The sequence below is a fragment of the Thamnophis elegans genome, chromosome 2, assembly GCF_009769535.1.
Source record: "Thamnophis elegans isolate rThaEle1 chromosome 2, rThaEle1.pri, whole genome shotgun sequence".
Taxonomy (NCBI): domain Eukaryota; kingdom Metazoa; phylum Chordata; class Lepidosauria; order Squamata; family Colubridae; genus Thamnophis; species Thamnophis elegans.
In genome coordinates, this window is record NC_045542.1 from 53005306 (window position 1) to 53025192 (window position 19887).

General features: G+C 42.0%; 1 protein-coding gene across 1 annotated transcript in view; it reads left to right on the forward strand.

Moving 5' to 3' along the window:
• The window catches only part of SLC16A5 (solute carrier family 16 member 5), a 25191-nt gene extending 12259 nt beyond the window's left edge, over window positions 1-12932 (forward strand). The window contains exons 3-5 of the mRNA XM_032209510.1: window positions 3680-3823; window positions 4356-5195; window positions 9912-12932. Coding sequence (XP_032065401.1) covers window positions 3680-3823; window positions 4356-5195; window positions 9912-10153 — 1226 coding nt within the window. The 3' untranslated portion in view covers window positions 10154-12932. The remainder of the gene's footprint in view (window positions 1-3679; window positions 3824-4355; window positions 5196-9911) is intronic.
• The last annotated feature ends 6955 nt before the right edge of the window (window positions 12933-19887 follow it).

The following is a 19887-nucleotide window of genomic DNA, read 5'->3' on the forward strand; positions in this document are numbered from 1 at the left end:
TGACATTGCTTAACTACCAAGAAGTACCACACAGTGTTCTTGATGAATTTTCCCCTTTAATTTATATACTCTTGATCTATAACTAATATCCAAACATTGATATTTGTGGCAGCTTAAATTACTGAATGGGGTGACTATGTACAGTAGTTCTTGACTTACAACGGTTCACTGAATGACCTTCAAAGCCATACTTGTCTACTAATTTAGCCACTTTATCAAAGAATGAACTAAGATTGGTTTGGCATTATCTGTTTATAACAAACTTATGTTGGCTACTAGTTATAACTTTATTTGTTTCTAGATATTCACAGATCTGTTTTTTGGTTATTTTTTCCAGTATCTTCCCAAGTATTGATGTTAGGCTTTATTGATGTTCACTCTGTAAACAACCTGAAAATAGGGGAAAGGAGCAGGGTATCACCTTGGGCTGAATTAAACAACCATACTACTGATTAAGTAATATGAGTAGTTAGGAAATTTGCCATCATGTTATACTCAAGGACACACAAGAAGCAGCGGGTTGAACGTGATTTGCCCCCAGTAAGGCCTACAGCTGAGTTGACAAGTGTATGAGAGTGACAGAATAGAAAGGACATGGAGAATGACAGAAACCTCTATACTGTATGACCATATCTCTAACTCCATCTCATGAAAAATATAATCTGGCCCAGTTTTCTTCAAGGCAAGTCTACTTGTAGCACTGTGAATGGGGAAGACATTTGAGATTTCATTTGCACATATTAAAAGTTGCAAACATTTGTTTAGGAGAGCTCATATATCTTTAAGAAGCACATATTCATGGAAGGAAACAATTCTTGTCCATTGCAAGAACTTTACAGGTACTGTAAAGGTACTGTATTACTGTCTCCAATCTGATCTAACAGGAAAACAAAAAGATTTGAATGTCTGAGGTCTTGGGCCTTTCATCTAAATTTTAAAGCTTAGAGTAGAGCTGGCTACCAGGGTGTCTGCCTCCCTGTAATAGGCAGTTATGCCCAACAAGATTTCTAAAGTAAAAATTGGTTGTCCTGAGAATGTGCCTGAGAAAATGCAGATTTAAAGCAGAGAGCAAGTCTGACGTTTCAGATGCACAAAATTCTATCCTTTCCACAGAGTAGTAATTCAAGTGCAGCCTTGGCTGATGAAACAGAGAGAATCCAAGATAGCTGCTTAGGGAAAACAAATCAAGCTCTACTATCATACCCTCTTGCACTAGCAGCTACTAAGATGTCAGGTGGCCTTAGCTGTCATGCCCTTATGATCTCCAGGTGGCACGGTAGTTCTTTTTCAGAGACACACCTTGTTCTTTTTGGGTACAAGTAAGTAAGTAAGTAAATCTTTATTACGGTCAAAAACCAACAATACATATTAGTTTTTACAATATGTTAAAAAGTACTGACATTAAGATATAATTAAAAAGTATTGACGTTAAAAGTGGAAAATAACATACATGTTCTCAGATTGTTCGGGTCACTCCCTGGTTTACCTGGATGCAATGCTGTTAAGTATAGAAGTAAATACAATGGTCCAAAGATTGTTAGAGATATGTCCAGATAATTGATAGCAGGTGACAACTATACTTCTGTAGCCAATTTTTTTCTTATGGACATTGCAGCCGCACAGAACTTTGCCACTGCATACGTGGTAACTGGGTTAGTGTTTTGAAGGAGAAAGCCTAGATAAAAATTGTCTGCCCACCCTGGCAATCTCTCTAATAAGGGGAGAATATGTGCAGACCTACAAGCTCAGTATAGCTCGCAGTGTAATAGAACATGTGAATTATCTTCCACTTCTCCTTTACCACATATACAAACCCGTTCTGCAATAGGTGTTCTCTTATACCTGCCCTGGAGGAGTGCTGAAGGGAGAATGTTGAATCTGGCTCTGAAGAAAGCTATTCTTTGTTTTGAGAAGATCACGTCATTTAGATATCTTGCCGATTCCCACACACCCTGTTTGATTCTGTCCCTACTGTGGAGAGGCAACCTATTTAGTTCTTCTTGGAACTCCATGTTCTTCATTCTATTAATTACTATTTGCTTTGCTTGATCAAAGCCTAGGGACATTAAGAATAAGGGTGAGAGCCCAGCTTGTGATCAGTTGCCTGTTTCCAGGGGGAGGGGAAATTGTCAGTCAATGGGGACAGTCCCTCTGGGAAGAAATGCATTTTAAGCCAATGAATGATCATCATCTTCCAGGCTCTTACCTGAATTTGAGGCATGCCTGCCTCAATTCTTAACTGGGCATTTGGAGTTCCATTGGGTACAGCTAAGATGGCTCGCAGGAATTTGGTTTGTATGGTTTCTAGTAAGTCTTTCTTTAAAGGATTCCTGTTTGTGCCCCATATAGAATTTATGCCAATGTTTTGGCCTCAAAGAGTTACAAAAAGGATTCATTTCAGCCTATTACAAATTATGATGACATTTCACTTCCGATTCACCACTCCTACTTTCTGATAGTAATTCCTAAGACAATCATACACAGAAGGAAAGCTGGATATAATTAATGTACATTTCTGTGGGGGGAGGGGAGTATCCTTGGGATACTTATAAAAAATCTTTATATGCTGCTGCAGATATGTGCCTAGATAGTTCACAGCTTGGTTATATTAATAATAAGTTATTCATTAGAGAGCCAATTTGGAGTAGTGGTTAAGGCACCAACTGGGAGATGGTGATTTCTAGTCCTGCCTTAGGCATGAAAGCTGGTTGGATAATTCTAGGCCAGTCACACTCTCTCAGTCCTAAGAAAGAGACAATGGCAAAGCACTTTTGAAAAACCTTGGCAAGAAAAAATGTAGGGCTTATCCAGGCACTTTCTAAGAATTAGACAAAATTGAACAGAAGAAAAACAATTACTCAGTAATAAATATTAGTAGCAATAATTTATCTATAACAAATTACTGTTCATAAGTTTTTTCTTCCATCTCAGGATCATATCTCTCTTAATTTTACATTCTTGTTAAACACAATGTTTTTATTCAAATTATTTTCCTGCTTCATCTCAAGTGCTTTATGTCAATCATACCGATCTTGTTCCTTATTTGGCACAATAGATTCAGATTGATATTATATTCAGATCCCCTTTTATGCTCTCAGATTATTTCCTGCTTTTTTTAAAAAAATGGGACTCATCCAATTTGTCTTCTGAACTTTATCTGAAACTGGCATCCACACCATTCTTCTTTTCTCTCTACATGTAGCCATATTTTCAAGTTCAGATTCCCAAATACTCTTAACATCAGATAGGCTGAACATGGATTGAGAATAGATATGCCAATACTCTATATAAGGCACTTTTGTTTTTGTTTTTCAAACACAAGATTATTTTATTTTTCTTCAGAATTCTATCTTTATGTAATGCAGCTTTGACTAGGTCAGCAGCAGCAGAAACAACAAATGTGCAGGGAGGAGAATAGAACATAATGTGGAGGTGTTGAATGAGGCTAGGAAAGACCTATGTTTGTGCTTGTCCTTCATTATAGAAACTCACTGAATAACCTGACTAGTCATGTTTCCTCAGCCCAACCAAACCCCGCCCCCAGGTTATAATTGTTGAGATAAACTGAAATGAGATTCCATAGAATATAAATCTAACAAATGCAACCATTTGACTATGCTGATCACTGTACTTTTTTGAAATTGAATCTGAAATTTCTGTTTTAATGTTCCCTTCTCAGGTCCTCTTTGTAGCATTTTGGTGGAGCGATTTGGCTGTAGGACAACAGTCATGGTGGGAGGCCTGCTCAGTGGAGTGGGCATGGTTGCCAGTGCTTTCTCCAACTCATTTAGTGAGCTTTACTTAACAGCCGGATTCATCACTGGTGAGTATAATAAAAGTACAATGGGATGGTTTGTATGCTTTCCTGTTTGGTTCCTATTCAGAGTTTATGTTCCTGAATCCAAGTTGCAAATTGTGATTGATACTCTATGTATTGTATATGTATTGTGATCTATGTATGTATGTATATGGATTGTGATGCTTATTCAGATTTTCAGTAGCCTCAGTAACATTAAAAAAGCTCATCTGTTGTCTGCAATGTGGTGATTACATTATCCATGGTTGCTCCTACTTCAAATTTAATCAAAGGAGTAGTATTTTTAGTAGACGGTGGGGTAAGATTCTTTCAGAAACTTCTGAGATCTAATAATCAGATACATTCTTATTGGAATTAATATTATTGTAGATTAAGAGTATTGTTCATATCCTACCTTTTTTCTAAGTGGTGCCCCCAAAATAATTTTTAATATTCTTTAAGATAGATGAATTCTGATCATCATAAACATACACAGAAATGAATAAAACAAATGTTTTCACTGCAGGTTCATATTTTTTTTTCCTTTTTTAATTTAAAGGCCTGGGATCATCTTTTAGCTTCCAATCAAGTGTCACCGTACTTGGCTATTATTTTACACAACGGCGAGCATTAGCCAATGCCCTGGCCTCCACTGGAGTTTCCCTTGGCATGACACTGTGGCCACTAATTTCCCAACACCTGCTTGATGAGATGGGCTGGAGAAACTCATTTCTAATCTTTGGGGGAGTGTTGCTGAACTGCTGCGTGTGTGGGGCTATAATGAGGCCAGTCCCAGGTAAGATGACTACCCTGAAATCTTGTTCTGAACATTCAGCTGGAGGAATGCCCAATGGTAACAGTTCACATCATAAAGAACAATGTCAGTCAAGATTTACTGCATGTACCCAGACCCTGAAGAAGTACCTAGCTTTTGATATCTTCTGCAAGAACAAAGGCTACCAAATCTATACCCTTGGAGTTACCTGGATGGTGATGGGTTTTGCGCTGCCTCTCGTTTACTTGGTGCCCTATGCCATCTTGAATGGAGTGGAGGAACAGAAAGCAGCCCTCCTAATTTCCATTATCGGATTCATCAACATATTTATGCGCCCAATGGCAGGCCTTCTCTCAGGCCTTCGTGTCTTCACTGGCAGGAGGATCTACCTCTTTAGTGCAGCTGTGATGTTCGGCGGCCTGAGCAACCTCATCTGTGCTGTTTCAGCTGACTATAGTATTCTTGTCCTCTACTGCTTGGTCTATAGTGTTTCCATGAGTGTCATCGGTGCACTTCTCTTCCAAGTGTTAATGGACATAGTAGAAATGGACAGGTTCTCTAGTGCCTTGGGTCTTTTCACCATCTTGGAAAGTATCACCATTCTTATTGGACCCCCTCTTGCAGGTAAGAGGTATATAGGAATTGGCCCCATTGGTACTGTTGTCACAGATTTTGCACGTAATCAGAATTCGCTGTATTGTAGCACTTAAGAGGCCATTTATGCCATCAATCAGATGGCTAGCTAGCCTCTACGTGAACCCATCCAGTGATATTGCTTAGTTCCATGCTCCTTTTAGCATTTGCAGTACAATTCTCTGCAGAATGATTACTACAGCTTTAAATGGAAAGTATTAAGGTTTTAGAGATTTAAGATTACAGCAGTCAGCATAAAAAAGGGGGATTATATAGGAGTGGCAACCCAGTAATTAGCAAACAACTTTCCTTAATAGAACATCTAGTCTTTAGCTTCTTTTGCTTTTAGCTCTGCTATCTATCTTCTTGTTCTTCATAGTCCTTGCCACGGCCAAATTCTAGTCCAGTAAATCTCTTATTCATCTTTCAGTTCTTGCTAAATAATCTAAATCCCAGTGATCCAAGTTTGGCATAAATGTGAGAAAAACAAGACTCAGACCGGCATGGCAGAAAAAAGTTAAATTCCCTCCTTGCTGTTTCTCTTCTCTCAGTTGCTTGCTTTTTTGAAAAATTAGGAAATATTTTAGCTAAAATGCAGGCATAAATAATAATAATATATAATATATATATACATTAAATAATATATTACATCAAGTCATGTATATATTAAATAATATATTACATCAAGTCAAACTTGATGTGTATGTATGTGTATATATATACCGTATTTATCGGCGTATAACACGCAGTTTTAAAACTAAAATTGCAAGCTTAAACCCTGCCTGCGTGTTATACGCCGATACTGCGTGACGCCGGGTCCCAAACTGCCTGCTCCAGCTGATTCACCGGCGCCCATGAAAGGAAGTTTTCTTCCCTACTGAAACAGAAGCCGCAGCAGGAGAGCGAGGCTGCTGCCGGCCGTTTCACCTTGCGCAGCGAATTTGACTGGGTCCCGGGGCTTCTGCCGGGCGGCAGAAGCCCGGGAAGGCGAAAGCCTCGCTCTCCATGGATACTTTGACCTTCCCACAGTTGCTTTTCTGAGCAACTGGGAGACAGAAGGGACGCAATCTCCTTTCATTCTCCCTCTGCCTTATTCACTCGTTCGGGCAGCAGAGAACGAAAGAAAATTGCATAGCCAAGGACAAAGGAGCCTGCAGCCTCCTTCATTCAAATGTTCAGGCAGCGGGGATGGGGGGGGGGGCTTTCTCGCATGCCTTCTTTCTCTGAAGCGCTGCAAACCTTGGGATTGTGTAGCAGCCAAAGATCGCCTGGTTAAAAAGGAGGAAGAGGAGGCTCCACTAGTCCGGAGCCCATCCGCGGTGGCAGGGATCCCCCACACACATACACACACACACAAGGAGGGAGGAGAGACAGAGAGAGAGACAGACACACACAGAGAATGACAAGAGAGACAGAGAGAGGGAGGGGGGGAGATAGAGGTAAAGAGCCACACAGAGAGTGAGAGACAAACAGATACAGGGAGAGGGAGGGGGAGAGGGAGGGAGTGTTTATGCACAGAAGGAAGATTTAAAACTTCGGAGTGAATCCGGGAAGAGGGAAGAGATGGAGGACTGACTTTTCACTCCGATTTCTGAGCCCCCAGCTGTTAGTGACGGAGAAGGACGAAGGAAGAGATTGCATTTTTGTTAGGCTGAAAGAGCTGTGGCGTTTTAAAGAAGTCTCGTTCTTTTTATTTAAGCACGAAAGGAAAAATCTCCAAAAAGCCCGGGGCTTGCAAAGCATCACGGTCTCAGAGAATGCAAATGAAGGTGCTTATCTCCCTGCCCGGCTCGGAGTCATGCTGAGTCCTATTCAGAGGGCGGAGGGACGCTGTGCTTTTTTTTTTTGTTTGTTTATGTTCTCACAACCATGCAAAGGTGGGTTTTGTGCTACAAGGATCTTTCTTTCTTTCTTTCCCTGTCTGCGGTTCCTTGCAGTTGCTTCGGTTTAAAGCACCGTTTCTCATTCCTTGCAAAACTGGGGCAGGACTGCCTCTCCTTGCAGCAGGCTCGGTTGCAAAATGTTTCCCTGATTTGGTTTATAAGTTCGCAGCAAGGCAATCCAACAAATAGGAAAGTTTTAATAAGATTTTCTGACTTTATTTGGTCTCTGCTGCCACCCCCAACCCCAACCCCTCCCAAGGAGAGAGTGGGAAGGAGAGGAAGGAAGGAGGGAGGGGGAAGGAAAAGAAGGGAGGGGGGAGAAGATGGAAGGAGAAAAGATGGAAAGAAGGAGGAAGATGGAAGAAGAAAGGAAGAAAAAGAAGAAGGGAGGGAGAAAAGAGGGAAGGAAGTGGGAAGAAAAGGGGAAGAGAGGGAAAGAGCAGAAAGACGAGGAGGATGAAGTTGATAGGCAAGAGGAAGGAGGAAGGAAGGAAGAAAGAAAAAGGGAGGGAGAGAGGAAAGAAGAAAAGATGGAACTAGAAAGGAAAGAAGGGAGGGAGGAAAGAGGAAGACAGGGAAAGAGCAGAAAGACAAAGGTGAAGGTAGATAGGCAGAAGGAAGGAAGAAATAGGAAGGAGGGAAGGTGAAAGGATGGAAGGAGGAAGGAACAGAAGCGAAGAGGAAGAGAGAAATGGAAAGAGCAGAAAGACAGAAAAGATAGATAGGTAAAAGAAAGGAAGTTGAAAGAATGGAAGGAGGAAGGAAGAGAAAAGGAGGAAGGGAGTGAGTGAGGAAAGAAGAGAGGATGGAAGGAGAAAGGAAGGAAGAGAAGAAAGTTTGCCTTTTAAGAGGAGTTAATGTTATAATTCATGTTCTAATGTTATAAATTTTAATCCAACATTAAGTTCCGAGCTTCCAAGTCATTTATTTTTAATGAAAAAAATTTTTACTCAAATTTTTGTGTTAAAATGGGGGGTGCGTGTTATACGCCGGTGCGTGTTATACGCCGATAAATACGGTATATGCATGCACGCAAACACACATATATGTGTGTGTGTTTGTTATGTGGATCATGTGCATCCCTATATATTGCAGGGAGTCTCAGTTAGCCATGGCACTCTGGTGTATATCCATTGTTTTAATAAAAACAAGAGAATCATATGTATGGAAGTTACAAAATATTGCTTTAATTCTTAGAATTAACATAGCACATTCTGAATGTAAAAATAAATTTCTGATTACCATAGAACAAGTCGCCAAATATCAGTTGCAATGCAATAGCAATAGCACTTAAACTTATATACTGCTTCACAGTGCTTTTATAGCCCTCTCTAAGCAGTTTACAGAGTCAGCCTATTGCTCCCAACAATCTGGGTCCTCATTTTACCCACCTCGGAAAGATGGAAGGCTGAGTCAGCCTTGAGCCTGGTGAGATTCGAACTGCCAAACTGCTGGCAGCCAGCAGTCAGCAGAAGTAGAATTCTAACCACTGCCACCTCAGCTCTTCCTCCCTCCCTCCCTTCCATGCAATTGTATCCTTTGGCTCACCCCCCAAAATCTACTTTTTTGGGTGGGAAATTTATACTGATGAAATTTTAAGCATTTTTACTCACAAGCGAGTCCTGAGGAATTCAGTGAATCTTTCTTTTTGGTGAGCATGCTGACACTTACAAAATATGTTACAATACTTAGACAAAAATATCTATTAATTAAATAAGCAGAGATTAAAATTAAAGAACAAATGAAATACATTACCTGTACAGATTAACTCTTAAACACATTTGGTAGTTTGTTAGTTTAAAGGTCTTCTAATATGTTTAATTTTAAAATGAATAAATATTTTATATTATTTAAGGACTTTTGTACAAAATTTCACAAAATGGTAGAGATACATCGATCCATTATAATTAATCAGCTGGAGTCAAAGGGATTTTGATTCTCTTTAGAGAGTGTCTGTTAACCAGAAGGGGCAGGCATTTTTTATCAATTTTTCCTACTTGTATTATCTCCAACATACATCAGGAGTCTATCCAAACTCTCTGGAAAAGATTTTGATATTTCTTATAGTGTACTAGTGGATGCTGAGAAACACTTTTTCTGATATCCAGGCAATTTCAATATCAGAAAACGTTGGGAAAGCAGCATGTTAAATTCATATGCCGCAAACCATTTTTTTGTCATTTTTAAAATACAGCTGCCTGTACAATTAGCAAATGATGATACTGTATGCTTTCTATTAAAGTATACTGGAAATGATGGGAACCTGCAAGGAGCAAACAAACATCTGAAGGGATCTAGAAACTGCTTCAGATAAGAAGCAGCTCTGAGTTTCTCTTATAACAGATTGTGAGAAATGTATTGTTGTGGAATGTTGTTGAAGAATTATATTTACCACAGATAGTTAATAAGTTGCATTGATTAAATGGGAATTTCTTGTTTGTTTAAATGGGACACAGAATAATTGAACAACTCGGGATAAATGTAGGTGGCAACTGCAGCTTCATATACTATCTATTAATACTGACAGTATAAAAGTTAGAGATGGCAAAAAGAATATGAAATTAGGGGAAAGCAAAGGTAATTAGAATCACAATGATTCTGCATCAACAGTTATATTGAGTTTCTTATCTTTATTGATGCTCTTCTGCCAAATGTAGGGAACCTTTTACTGACTTCATGGGTTGGGCTAGCTTTGGACCAGACTTCATAGACCATTTTAGGTATTGATCCATTGGTGGCTGAATATTTAAGATATCCTGATTCTGTATTTGATCGCCAAATGTAGTGTATATTTTTTTATAGTCATGTATCTTTTCCGTTTCAGGTCTTCTTGTGGATGTTACAGGACACTTTAGTTATGTCTTCTATGCTTCCAGTTTCTTCATGGTATCAGCTGCTCTGTTCATGGGTCTTAGCTTTTGCACATTGGAAGCCAAAAACAAATTGAAAGAAACTAATAAGCCACTCCCTGAAGATCCCTCCAAACAAAAATACACAGAAGTGCCAACTGAATTTGTGCCTACAAAAAACAGTCCTCCTGAAGTAATCTACATAACAAGCATATGAATGCAAAGGAGCTGAAAGAATATTGTATTATGCAAAAATGCAAAAGTTGGGGGAAGGGACATCACGCGAAGAGAAGTGCCTCTTTTTCATGCTCACTTCCTTCTTAATACAATGGTCTACTCAACTGGGTTTGGTTCAGATTTCTAGAGCAATTATCCATACAGGATGATACCAAGCACTAATGAGCACTTTAAACAAAATGTGCAGGATGCAAGTCTTATGACAGCATCTGATATTACTTGAAGCATAACAAATTGTTATCAGGTTTTCTTACAGACTCTTAGTGAAAACAGGACATTCACCCTTTTGGTTATTAATTATCTTATCCTCTAAAACTAGCAAACTGAACATAATATTGCTTATACAGGACTTTTGGTTTTGGAGAAGTCTATTGGTAGCAGTTAAGCTTATAATGAAGTCAACTGGTGGACTTCTTTCCTAGTATGAGTGCAGAATTCTTATTTATTGATCTCTACTACTAGTTTTTTTAATGTTAAGCAGAATTCTTCATCCCTGTTTTATAATTTGAGGGCATTTTCTAGAGGAATGTATCATGCCACTTAAAGCAACCTGAGTCGAATTATATGCATTGCTGTAACCAAAGTGAATATTTTCTGCATTTCAAGGCCTTTTATGGAGACAATAAAGTTTCAATATTGAAACTGCAAGTTAAAGTGGACAGCTCCAAAGTGCCTATGCATTAACCAATAGTGTCTTAAATTTTTCTTCCTCTTCGAATATATGTTGCTGCAAAGAAAGTGTCATGACACTTTCCAGAGCTGTGATGGCGCAGTGGTTAGAATGCAGTATTGCAGGCTAATTCTGCTGACTACCAGCAGTTCGATTCTTACCGTGTCAAGGTTGACCTCATCCTGAGGTCAGTAGAATGAGGATTCTCATTGTTGGGAGCAATATGCTGATTCTGTAAACTGCTTAGAGAAGTCTGAAAGCATTATAAAGTGGTATGTAAGTCTAAGTGCTAAGTCATGACCATACAGTAGGTGAACATCTTATTTTTTGGGGGAACCAATAGATCCTACCACTTTCAAAATGTCAGTACGGTACAGGAAGTCATTTTTGTTCTTGTCTTCACTGGGATAGAGGCTTCCATGGTCTCTGTAGAGCCAAATCTTTCCATACAAAAAGATACGTATAGGAGCAAAAAGATAATCTTGTAGATTTGAAGGAAATTAGATGTTAGAAATGCTGCTTCTCTTAGGGAATAGGTCGAAATAAAGACCATCTCTGTTCTGGATTGGAATTGTTCACAAAACTCTACAGTTAAGACGATGGTATTTCTCTTAAATCTGTTTCTTTTGTACTTTGAACATTATTTCCTTTGCCTATTTACAAAGACATTTATAAATACAGTGGTATTTATATTGGAACATGAGCATGTTTCAACCCAGGCTAGTTTACTTGCTTTTGACAGTTCAGATTTTAATTTCATATTCTACTCTTCCATTTCTAACCCCTTTGTAAACATTCGTCTTAGTTAAATCTTCTGAAGTCCATACTGGTTTTTAATGAAAGAAAATATTGGCTAGGAACTCAAGCACTTTAAAATATATAGACTCAAAAGAGCAGATGTTGAAATGAAGTAAGAAGGAAGTCACAGCCCTACTGATCAACCTAAAAGTTGACTTTAATATATATGAATTGAAATGACAGGAATGCAGGATTGGCCCAAAGCATATTGGTGTCCGGAAGCATTAAAATTAGCCCAAGATTACTTTGTGCTTTGAATAACTGGGGGTGGGGGTGGGGAAAAGGGGAAAAGGAATTTTCTAGAATTGGATGAGTGAAGCTGAACACGCAGATGGCATGTCCACAAACATGGTTTAGAAAAACCCAACTCTGAAAGTCAGACCTCCAAACTTTTAAAGCCTGAATGTGTTTTTCCCTCCAGCATGATACAATGAAAATAATCTTGTGTATGTGAATCTCTGTGAACATGGTGTATACAGATATACACCATATATAGATGTATAGAAAGAGGAGGAAAATCTGTCTGAATAGGATAAACAACATGTATTTTCAATCTTATACACACTTCCGTTATTAAAAGCCAGCTACCAAGGTTAGACTGTGACAAATCATGAAGAATACTCTGACCTATCAATAACCTGTCTATAATACTAAGTGGAAATTTAAAAATTGGTAGCAGTAAGGGGTTGCTATCTTTATGCCCTACTTTTTAAGATGTCTTGGGGTCATCTGACTGGCTAGTATAGTGGAAAGAGAAAATTACACTAGGTATACTTTAATCTAAATTCTTAGATTCCTTATATTATACAAATCTAAATACCCCAAAGTTCTAATGCAAGAATGTAATAACATTTATTCAATATAAAATACTCCTCACCCCCTGAATGGAACCTTTTTTCAAAAATTGTATGTTATTTGATAGGAAGGTCGGTTAGATGGTTTTGAAACAGAAAAATTATAGCTAGGTAGACTTCTGTCTTAAAGTAATTTGCAATGCCTTTGTTTCTGAATTGTGGTCAGTTTATTACTAGATAACTAAATTATGTACTGGAAATTTTATGGGAAGCCTTTCAAATATCTATATAAGTCAAAAGCACTCAGTAACATTTTCAAACTTTGAAGCACTAAAGTGTATCAGTAGAGAAGCGTTTAAAAGAGAACAAACAGCCACTGTGCTTGTTTCAGGATTAAGAGACATCTTGTTATTTTTTTTTTCTAAATACATCATTTGAAAAGGGTCCAAGTCTGCTTTTTCTATTCTTTTTGAATAAAGCCTCTCTACATAAAGATTTTTGAAGACTCTGTTTTAGTTTTGCATGTGATCACTAAGATATAGTGGTGATTGTCTATTTTTTTTAATTTTCTACTGAAATTTCAAATGTAGGTTGATAATAATCATGTTCTAGGAAAGCACACGCCAGTAACTGGAATAAGTCCAAAACCCTTGTAAGACTTCTGTATTTCCTTACTTGTCAATCATATGTTATTTTCAAATACTCTGCTTTAATTTAATTCCTAAGCCAGAGAATACAACACAACTAGTTTTATTATACAAGGCAGAAATTTGGCAAAACTGAGGGAACAATCCCTCCAAGACACTATTTGTGTGCACCTTGATCTTTCATCACTATTTTATAATCCTAACTAGCAGATTGCTTTTAGAGAAAATACTTATTGACAGAACTAAAGTTAGTTTCAAATAGATTATGTGAGTCACTCTGTGCTGAGTAGTAGTGTGCCAAACCTACCCACCCTCCTGATCTCTTAAATTGCTGGTCTGCAGAGGAAGAGGATTGATATATAATCAATCTTTCTCTCTACTTTATTGCCAGACTAAGCCTGTCCTTATGAATGTTCCTTTGGCACAAAAGTTGGTTATTCTAAAAGTTCATATATAGTTATTCCATAGAAACCTGACACAATAAACATTCCGATGATTTAACTGTTCCTAACTCACCCAATACTTTTTATTCTGTAAACGACTTGCAAGCTATAGCAACAGTTTAAAATCATTAGAAGATAACACACATTTATGGCAGTCCTATAATGCTTCAATTTTCAAAAGGAAGTTCAGGAGAAAATTCCTAGTTATATATCTATTTTTCCATAGTCACAGTAAATATTTCAATGCTTTCCACAGTCAAATCTATGCTTCCCCCCCCCAAAAAAAGGCAACTGGACTTTATTGTTTTTTTTCTCTGAAAATGTTTCACTTCTCATCAAAATATTTTTTTTAAAAAGAATTGTTTTCAAAGAAAAAAACCAAGAAAGTCCAGTTGCCTTTTAAAAAAAGCACCGTTGGGACACCTGTGACCTGTATGATTAAGACATTGACCTGGATGATTATAGACATTTCTCCTGCAATCTTAATTTTGTCTCACTCCAGGTTTAAAGTCTTGACCACTGGAAAGATATAAATACCAATACAAATGTAACTAATACATTTGCATGCTATATGGAACACATGATACATTGAATCCTTAGCAGTCTATTTCATTTACATTGATGTTTTATTTATTTACATCTATTGATAAAATGATGTTCAAAACCAAAGGATTCTAGTGGGCCTGCATTCCATTCTTTCAGAAAAGAGATTAAAATAGTAAAACAACATAATAGCAAATCAAATAAAAATATTGTTTCTCAGTGACCATTAACACAATTCAGGATGTGGATTCCCAACTTATTCCATTCCATTTCTTTTATGACCTGCCTAGAAGTTAATAATTTGCCGCAATAAAATTTAAAGGACAAAGGAAAATTAGAGAGTTAAGAACTTCTCATCCCATAACTATTTAAATTATTTGAAGTAACTCTTTATATGGTACAATTCCTAGCATGACTATTTCTATAATTATGTGAAAATCTAAAAAAAGTCATTTTGACAAATTATAAGGTTAGCTGTCATCCAAATATTAGTTATTTCCTGGTCCAGTTCTCTCCCCCCCCCAAAAAAAAATTAGGTACTGATACCCCTGCAGTGTACTTTCTAGTATTGCTCCTCATAATATTGATACTCTGAATTTAGATCTAGAAAACTCTATGGGCTAAAACTGCCAGATTTATCCCCTCACGGCTCATCAGCAAAATATGCCTAGTGAAGAAGGAGTGGCGGTGGTGGAGAGTAGGGATAGTTTTAAATAAAGCAAGTAAGAAATGCTTCTATTTTCCACCCCAATTAAGCTGAGTAGGAAGACCACAATTATTGGATTGGGAGGACCTTGCAAGGGTAAAAAACTAAGCAGGACCGGGACCTAATTAATACGGTGATACAAACCCACAAGCATATTGTCAGCTAAACTACTGCCAAGAAAAGTACAGGTATATTAAGTTGCCAGAAGCTTAAGCTCTAATGAAGGAGCCTTATTTTTGATAAGGAGCTGCACATGTGCAAGACCAAGATGGCTGCGAGGCTCCGTCCGCTCTAAACTACCCGACGAAAAATGCAGATAAAACCGCGAGTAACAACTTTAAAATATAATATGAGAGGTTTGTCCGGGAGGCTTGAGACCCTGGGAACCCGAAAAGATCAGCTAGCGGTAGGGGTTACCTCTTTGGGGATAGCCCCGGACCGCAAAAGCTCCAGCGTCTTCAGCGGCTTCCATGCTGGTCTGGCCGCTCGGCAGCGAGGAGGGGAATCTCGGCCTGGAAACGGCGGCGGCGTTCTTCGGTGGCTCCGGCGCCTATTCCATCTTTCAGCTTCGCCTGCCCGCGACGGGAGCGCCCTACGGCCGTGGGACCACCCCCAGGACCGTCTCCAAGCCGTTTGGACGTTACGACCGCGGACCGCGTGGATTCTGGCGGTTCCAGCGGTCTCCGTGCTGTTTCGTCCATATCAGCTGTTCGGCGGCGAGGAGAGGAACCTCAGCTCGGTGGTGGCGGCGGCGTTCTTTAGCGGCCTCATCGCCTGCCCCACTTTCCTACTCTGTCTGCCTGCAGTGGGGACGAGGAACGGGGGAGACCACCCTTGGACTTTACAGACCTGGATGATCCCATTGGCTCTAGGGATTCCGGTGGTTCTCGGGCTGCCTCGGCCATTTAACACTGAGGAAGCAAGTTCCATCTGGAGAACAGCGACGGTGTCCCCTGGCAATTACAACGCCTGTTCCATCTTTTCACCCTACTTATTTTTAGTGGTGTGCCTTTGGGAACTCCTTGGAGTGGTTTTACCCCCAGAAGGAAAACTTTGGACCTGGGCTGCGGGTGGACAGATGATGGCAGCATTGTGTGTTCGCACTGAACCCCCGCAGGACCTTTTGACCAACAAATTTGCAGAAGAAGAGAGGGGCTATAAGACACTCCCCCATATATTCCATCTGAACTATAATTGGTCCCTAGCCACTTTAACTCTGAACATTAAGAGCCAATTTTGCCATCTGAACTCGCACCTTAAATTTTAATCAACTGCGCAACTACTTTAGTTTCTTTCTTTTCTTTCATCTTTCTCTTCTTTCTTTGTATGGGATATGCATGAGATACGTATGAGATGAATGAATGTCCCACTTTTTATTATTATATTGTTGTAAATTTTTGTGTTTTAACTCTTACGTGGGGACTGTTTGGGGGAGTGCATGGGTATGTATGATTCGGAGGACCTGCCGGGAGATGCGGGGGCCATGGGGGTGGTTGAGGGGACTAGAGACACGGGAGAGGGTCGGGGTATTACGGTCGTAACAGGGAGGGGCAGATACGGCGGGGACTTTAGGGCAGGCCATTACCGGGGAAGGAGGGTTCGCTACATTACAGAGATCCCTCCTTCCGGCCCTATGAGTCCCACTCCGAGACCAGATGGCGCAAGTAATCAGGACCCTGGACTCAGGCTGCTGTCGCTAAATGCCAGGTCTGTGGTACATAAAGCTCCTCTCGTCCGGGACTTAATTTTAGACGAGAGGGCAGACCTGGCATGTATTACTGAAACCTGGCTGGGCCCAGAGGGAGGAGTCCCCCTTGTAGAGCTGTGCCCAGAAGGATTTCAGGTGCTACACCAGCCGAGAGCCCAGGGAAGGGGTGGGGGTGTGGCCATTGTTATCCGGGAGTCGTTAGTTCCTCGTAGGGTCCCTGCTCCGGAGCTTGTCGGGTGTGAGTCTCTGCTGATAAAGTTGGACCTCAAGGGTCAAGTGGGTCTGCTGTTAACGTACCTGCCTCCCAACAGCGTTGCAGCAGCCCTCCCCTCGCTCCTCGAGTCGGTAGCCGAGCTGGCAATTGAGTTCCCTAGGTTGATGGTCCTGAGGGACTTTAATTTGCCGTCGCTCGGTGAAAACTCTGATGGGGCGCAGGAGTTCATGGCTTCCATGACAGCCATGGGCTTGACCCAAGTAATTCGGGGCCCAACCCATTCGGCGGGTCACATGCTCGACCTCGTATTCCTCTCGGAGCAGTGGATTTGTGATCTTGGTCTGAGGGGTAATGACATCATACCCCTGTCGTGGTCAGACCACTGCCTACTGAGGCTCGACTTCCGGGGACCAAACCCCCACTGTAGGGAGGAGGAACCGACCAGGTGGTTCCGCCCCAGGCGACTTATGGAACCGTTAAGGTTCCAGACGGAGCTTGGGGTCATTCCTGATACTTTCGCCCACAGTCCGGTAGAGACTCTGGTTGCTGCTTGGCACTCGGCAGCATCGGAGGCCCTCGACCGGATTGCGCCACTACGGCCCCTCCGAGGCGGCGGATCCCGGAGACCTCCTTGGTTCACCGAGGAACTCCGGGAGATGAAGCGCCGGAGGAGATGCCTAGAGCACCGATGGAGGTCCGATAAGTCCGAATCGAACCGAGCAATGGTAACCACCAGCACCAAGGAATACACCAGGGCACTTAGGGCAGCGAAAAGATCTCACATAGCCACCTTGGTTGCGTCCGCTGAGTCTCGCCCAGCCGCCCTGTTTAAGATAACCCGCTCCCTACTAAATAAAAGGGAAGCGGGGGAACCCTTGCAGGGCAGAGCTGAGGATTATGCCCAATTCTTAGCGGACAAAATTGCTCGGTTTCGGTCGGACTTGGACTCCATCCCCGCAGTTCCAGCCGAGGCACAAGAGGATCAAGTAGACCATCTCTGGGTTGAGTTTCAGGATGTTACCCCCGGGGATGTGGACAAGGCCATGAGGGCTGTAAGTGCCTCCACCTGCGTACTGGACCCGTGTCCCTCATGGCTGGTTACTAACAGCAGTGAGGTGACACGAGGCTGGATCCAGGCGGTTGTTACCGCCTCTCTTCGGGAGGGGAACTTCCCCGCCGCACTGAAAGCGGCGGTGGTGAGACCCCTCCTAAAGAAGCCATCTCTGGATCCAGCTGTTCTTAATAACTATCGCCCAGTCTCCAACCTTCCCTTCCTTGGGAAGGTTGTTGAGAAGGTGGTGGCCTTCCAGCTCCAACGGTCCTTGGAGGAAGCAAACTATCTTGACCCCTTCCAGTCAGGCTTCAGACCCGGTTACAGCACAGAAACCGCTTTGGTCGCATTGACCGATGATCTCTGGAGAGCCAGAGATGGAGGACATTCCTCCATCCTGGTCCTCCTTGACCTCTCAGCGGCTTTCGATACCATCGACCATGGTATCCTTCTGCGACGACTGCGGGAGGTGGGAGTGGGAGGCACCGTGTTGCGGTGGTTCTCCTCCTACCTCTCGGACAGGTCGCAGTCGGTGTTAGTGGGGAGGCAGAGATCGTCCCCTAGGCCCCTAACATATGGGGTGCCTCAGGGCTCGGTCTTATCCCCCCTACTATTCAACATCTACATGAAACCGCTGGGAGAGATCATCCGCAGGCACGGGATCAGATACCATCAATATGCGGACGATACCCAGTTGTATCTGTCCGCCCCGTGCCAACTCAATGAAGCGGCAGACGTGATGAACCGAGGCCTTGAGGCCGTTATGGACTGGATGAGGGTTAACAAGCTTGTACTCAACCCAGAAAAGACCGAGTGGCTGTTGTGCTTTCCTCCCAAAGATTCGACCAATATTCCATCACTCAGGCTGGGGGGGTCAAATTTTATACCCCTCAGAGAGGGTTCGCAACTTGGGAGTCCTCCTGGATCCACAGCTATCGTTTGACCACCACCTGACGGCTGTGACCAGGGGGGCATTCGCCCAGGTTCGCCTGGTGCGCCAGTTGCGACCCTACCTGAATCGGGAGGCTCTCACAACAGTCACTCGGGCCCTTGTGACCTCTAGGCTGGAATACTGCAATGTGCTCTACATGGGGCTGCCCTTGAAGAGCATCCGGCGACTTCAGCTAGTGCAGAACGCGGCCGCGCGAGTGATTGTGGGTGCACCTCGGTTCACCCACATAACACCTATCCTCCGCGAGCTGCGCTGGCTACCTGTCGATCTCCGGATGTGCTTCAAGGTGCTATTAGTCACCCATAAAGCCCTGCATGGTAGTGGATCTGGGTACTTGAGAGACCGCCTTCTGCCAATTACCTCCCTGCGACCAATTAGATCTCATAGATTGGGCCTCCTCCGTATTCCATCGGCCAGCCAGTGCCGGCTGGCAACTACAAGGAGGAGGGCCTTCTCAGTAGTAGCCCCGACCCTTTGGAACGAGCTCCCCGTGGAGATTCGTACCCTCACCACCGTCCAGGCCTTCCGCACAGCCCTTAAGAACTGGCTAGCCCGTCAGGCCTGGGGACAAGGATAGCCGCCCCTCCCGAATGATGAATGAATGTTGCTTATTACTTTTATTATATGTGTCTACGTCATTGTTTGTATTCCCCCTTCCTGATTTTATGTGAGCCGCCCTGAGTCCCATCAGGGAAAAGGGCGGCCTACAAATGTTAATAAACATTCAAACATTCAAACTCCTCCCAGCGCCATCCTATACACTTTCAGCCCTTTCTGCTACGCCCAGGGGTTTGCTCCTAAATATGTGCATTGGAGGGACACCTTCAGACCCTTGCCTAGTCATGCTCAGCATAAGTGGCTTCTAGGAGTAGCCTTTTAGTCTGATAGCCTCATGGTGAATTTGCTCTGAAAATCAAAGATGCTTTTTCAAGAGTCAACTGGACTTACTTGGTTTTTTTTTTTTTTTGAAGACGTTTCGCTTCTCATCCAAGAAGCTTCTTTAGCTCTGACTGGATGGTGGGGAATGGAAGGATTTATATTCCTTGCAGACAGCTGGTCATTTGCATTCTTTTAGAGCCGGGGTATCAAACTGGCGGCCCACAGGCTGGATGTGTCACACACAGGCCATGTCCACCCCAGCTCTGCGAAGGGGGAAATGTCACGAAACATCACGTGACGACAATGTGA